The sequence below is a fragment of the Panulirus ornatus genome, chromosome 28 (genome assembly GCF_036320965.1).
Source record: "Panulirus ornatus isolate Po-2019 chromosome 28, ASM3632096v1, whole genome shotgun sequence".
Lineage (NCBI taxonomy): Eukaryota > Metazoa > Arthropoda > Malacostraca > Decapoda > Palinuridae > Panulirus > Panulirus ornatus.
The window spans coordinates 8772501-8777500 of NC_092251.1; the positions used below are offsets into that span (position 1 = coordinate 8772501).

General features: G+C 42.5%; 1 protein-coding gene across 4 annotated transcripts in view; it reads left to right on the forward strand.

Moving 5' to 3' along the window:
- The window catches only part of LOC139757824 (lachesin-like), a 257974-nt gene that overhangs the window by 220113 nt on the left and 32861 nt on the right, over positions 1-5000 (forward strand). For all 4 annotated transcript variants that reach the window (XM_071678708.1, XM_071678709.1, XM_071678706.1 and 1 more), the window contains exon 6: positions 742-870. In XM_071678708.1, the coding sequence (XP_071534809.1) occupies positions 742-870 (129 nt within the window). The remainder of the gene's footprint in view (positions 1-741; positions 871-5000) is intronic.

Sequence of the window (5000 nt, forward strand, 5' to 3'; positions counted from 1 at the left end):
CGCAGGTAGATAGTAGATTATCATAATGGTAGACGATAGATATGAGCTGATGATAGACAGGCGAGTAGATAGGCAATAGGTAGTCGTCAGCGAGATAACGGGTTCATGACCTACACACGTGATAACGGGTGCATGACCTACACAAATGATCAATGCGACACACGCAACTTAATCCTTTGTCACATCGAGTTCAGGTGACTTTCATCATCTGCTGAACTCAAACGTCTTTGACGTGCGTTCTGGCTGGCGGGGATAATTGATAGAAAATGATTAATCAAGAAGATGTCGTAGCTTAATTAAAGTATATCGTCCATGAAGATGTCTGTGCTTAAATGTCTATAAATAATCGTGATTTGATTTTTTTTTGCATGTAAATAGATATGTATGTGTGTGCTAATATTTCTATTCTATTTCCAGTTCTGTGTGCACAGCTGCAGTGGAGGGGGAGAGGTGGAGGAGGTAGAGCCTCCTTGCCACCCTCCTACCACCACCCTCAGTATGAGGACGCCCCTGCCACCCTCCCACCACCACCTTCAGTAGGAGGACGCCCCTGCCACCCTCCCACCACCACCCTCAGTATGAGGACGCCCCTGCCACCTTCCCACCACCACCTTCAGTAGGAGGACGCCCCTGCCACCCTCCCACCACCGCCCTCAGTATGAGGACGCCCCTGCCACCCTCCCACCACCGCCCTCGGTAGGAGGACGCCCACTAACCCATGTTGCCCTTGTCTGTCCCCAGTGGTGAAGCATGAGGACCCCACCCTGGTGCTGAGCAAGGTGTCGAGGAGGGACATGGGAGCCTACCTCTGTATTGCCTCCAACGGCGTGCCACCATCTGTCTCCAAGCGCATAGAGCTCAAAGTCCAATGTGAGTTGTGGGGGGGAGAGATAGATAGATAGATAGAGAGAGAGAGAGAGAGAGAGAGAGAGAGAGAGAGAGAGAGAGAGAGAGAGAGAGAGAGAGAGAGAGAGAGAGGGAGAGAGGAAAATTATTCATGGGGGGATGTTTATGGAATACAGTACATACGGCGCGAATCATGCGTGTGACTCGGACGTTGAACGTGAATCATGAGTTTGAGACGTGAATCATGAGTGACAGAGAGACACACACTCTCTCCCTGGCCGGTCAACACTGCGTGATCAACTCTCTCTCTCTCTCTCTCTCTCTCTCTCTCTCTCTCTCTCTCTCTCTCTCTCTCTCTCTCTCTCTCTCTCATTTGTAGGGGAGTAATTTCCAACCCCAGGATCAGACTAGATCACTGTGGGGTAGGCGAGCGAGCAGCGACGGAGAGCAACAGCAACAATGGAGTGTGGCGACTGGGTGAGGCTTGTGCTTCTGCCCACCCACCCTCACCCACCCTCACCCACCCTCACCCACACCCACACCCACCCTCACCCACACCCACACCCACCCTCATCCACACCCACCCTACTGTGGGTCTGGCGGGGCTCACGGTACGGTGTTGAGGGAACGGTGTCTATGGTAAAGCTGGTGTGCACAACGAGGTAGCATTTTGACATCCACTTCCCCAGAATATCCACGTCTTCAAAATATCCATATTCCTAGGATATTCACTCCCTTAGAATATTCACTTCTTCAGAATATCCATTTTCCTAAGTTATCCACTTCCCTAGAATATCCACTTCTTCAGAATATCCACTTCTTCAGAATATCCACCTCTTCAGAATATCTATATTCCTAGGATATTCACTCCTTTAGAATATCCACTTCTGCAGGATATCCATTTTCCTTGGTTATCAACTTCCCTAGAATATCCACTTCTCCAGAATATCCATTTTTCTAGGTTATCCACTTCCTAGAATATCCACTTCTTCAGAATATCCATTTTCCTAGGATATTCACTCCCTTAGAATATCCACTTCAGAATATCCATTTTCCTAGGTTATCCACTTCCCTAGAATATCCACTTCTCCAGAATATCCATTTTCCTAGGTTATCCACTTCCCTAGAATATCCACTTCTCCAGAATATCCATTTTCCTAGGATATTCACTCCCTTAGAATATCCACTTCAGAATATCCATTTTCCTAGGTTGTCCACTTCCCTAGAATATCCACTTCTTTAGAATATCCATTTTCCATGGTTATCCACTTCCTCAGAATATCCACATTTTCAGAATATCCATTTTCCTAGGATATTCACTTAGAATAACCACTTCTTCAGAATATCCATTTTCCTAGGATGTTCACTTAGAATATCCACTTCTCCAGAATATCCATTTTCCTAGGTTATCTACTTCCCCAGAATATCCACTTCTTCAGAATATCCATTTCCTAGGATATTCACTCCCTTAGAATATCCACTTTTTCAGAATATCCATATTCCTAGGATATTCACTTCCTAGAATATCCACATTTTCAGAATATCCATTTTCCTAGATTATCCACTTCCCTAAAATATCTACTTCTTTAAAATATCCATTTTCCTAGGTAATGCACTTCCCTAGAATATCCACTTCTTCAGAATATCCATTTTCCTAGGTTATCCACTTCAATAGAATATCCACCTCTTCAGGATATCCATTTTCCTAGGTTATCCCCTTCCCTAGAATATCCACTTCTTCAGAATATCCATTTCCTAGGTTATCCACTTCTTAAGAATATCCATTTTCCTAGGTTATCCCCTTCCCTAGAATATCCATTTCTTCAGAATATCCATTTTCCTTGGTTATCCACTTCTTCAGAATATCCATTTTCCTAGGTTATCCACTTCCCAAGAATATCCACTTCTTTAGAATATCCATTTTCCTAGGTATCCACTTCCCTAGAATATCCACTTCTCGAGAATATCCATTTTTCTAGGATATCCACCACCCTAGAACATCCACTTCTCCAGAATATCCATTTTCCAAAGATATTCACTCCCCTAGAGTATCCACTTTCCCGAATATCTATTTTCCTAGACTATCCACTTCCTAGAATATTCACTTGCCAGAGTATCCACTTCCTAGAACATCCTCTCCCCGAATATCCACACTTTAGAATATCTACTCCCCAGAATATCCATATCGTCAGAATATCGACCCCACCAAGGTACTACCCCAGTTACGAATATATATATATATATATATATATATATATATATATATATATATATGTACAATATACATTCCTTTTGAAATATGTACACTCCCCATTTTTACTGAATACTGACGAATATATGAAAACCCACAAACACACACACACACACACATAATTCATAGAATAAACCTGACCAAAGTTATTTACCATTGAACGCCATCTTTCTTATTTCCTCTTTCGCCAAATCACACATTCGGAATTCTTTTTAAGGCCATGTATTTCTCTACCTTAGGGACACGAGCCTCTCAGACAATTACCACAAAACGACATATGAAAATATCTCACATTTATCATACAAGGGAAGGCCTGTTGACCAACACATCCTGCTAGTATTCAAAAGTTGTTATTAAATATATACTGAAGCCCAGGCCGTGTCCCTCTCTACCAATGTAAACAACCGAAGAAAACTGCACTTACCATCATATTGGATCGTCATGCCGATGATTTCTATGGTATTATAACTTCTTCCTCTCAATCTACGGTCTTCTATACATCCACAGGGATAATTGGCTGTCTTTTCCTCATCCTCCAGTCCAGCAAGACACTTCTGCTGGCTGATAACAGTTTAAAAAAAGAGTTCACTTTGAGTAGTGCTTGTTTCTGTTGCCGTAATCCATGCTCAGGGTTCAAAGCCTTCCTCACGTCTACGAAATATCACATTGCACTTGAAAACACTGGCACTTCTCACTTCACAGATAACACTATCAAGGCGACGTCACCTTAGCACTTATCTTTCCAGTTTGCTGACTTGTAGCGGGTGTTTTCTTTCACGGGTTTGCGTCCGTTTGGCAACTAGGTGAGCAACAGGGTATGCTTTGTCTTCACCCCATTAGCTTCCGCCGGTTTTGTTGGTCAGACTAAGATCTATACTCGCCAGTGCAAATTCTCATTAAAAAAAATATAGAATTATTTTAAAATGATCGAAGTTATATTGATATTATATATATTATTATATATTTCCTAAAATAATGAAGTTCAAGTTTATTGTAATGACTTTGACGATCATGCAAAGATCTCATTTGTTTTGCTTACAATCTGCCCCGAGTTCATCCAAAAGATTGATTCGATTTTGTTATGGCTTTCGTTGCATTCACTCCTGCGTGCACACACCATTCCGAAGAGTGTCTTATTGAGATTATAAGGTCCTATTGGTGTATATAGGGCGTTAGAGATCCTATGGACGTAATAAAGTCATTGCAGATGAACGCGTACAGTACACCAATACCGGTGCGCAAAGAACACTTCTTGAACCCTCCCATGTTATTTTATGTCGTATATACTTTCACTTTCTCTCTGCGCCACTCATAAGCGCACCCGGACACGCTTTTTAGCAAGCCTGGCCTTTCTACATTCTCTAATAGACCCGATAAAGTTAAGATAACCAAGGCTTCCTCAATAGTCGGTGCTGTCTTGCTTGTTTCTATTTGGCAAACGAAAAATGACTGGCTTGCGAAGAAAAATATATGACGGAAAACAGGAAATTCATGCAGGATATTAACGAAATATAGTAGTTTGACGCTCCCTTTGCAGTATAAGAGTCGGTTGGTTATATAAGAGGAAAGGGAGAGAGGAGAGGAGGGAGGTAAGGAGGTGGCATGAAGTGTTGGTCTTCCTTTTATGATATCTCATTCCATACTGCGCCACGCATTGCAGCTGCCACTCAGCTTCTTCCATACAGTAACCAAATTAGCAGAAAAGTTCAAGATGTGTCATATGGAGACAAGTGTGGACGCGACCACCACAAACATCCCTTGACCAAACAAGCAATACCTTGTTAACGCCCGACCTGTTGTTAAGCTATGCGCGACCAAGTTTCTAGAGATGTCCTTATGTGGGCGGATTTGAGACTAATGTCTACAGAGTTTTGTATGATACAAAGATAAACAGATTCTCTAT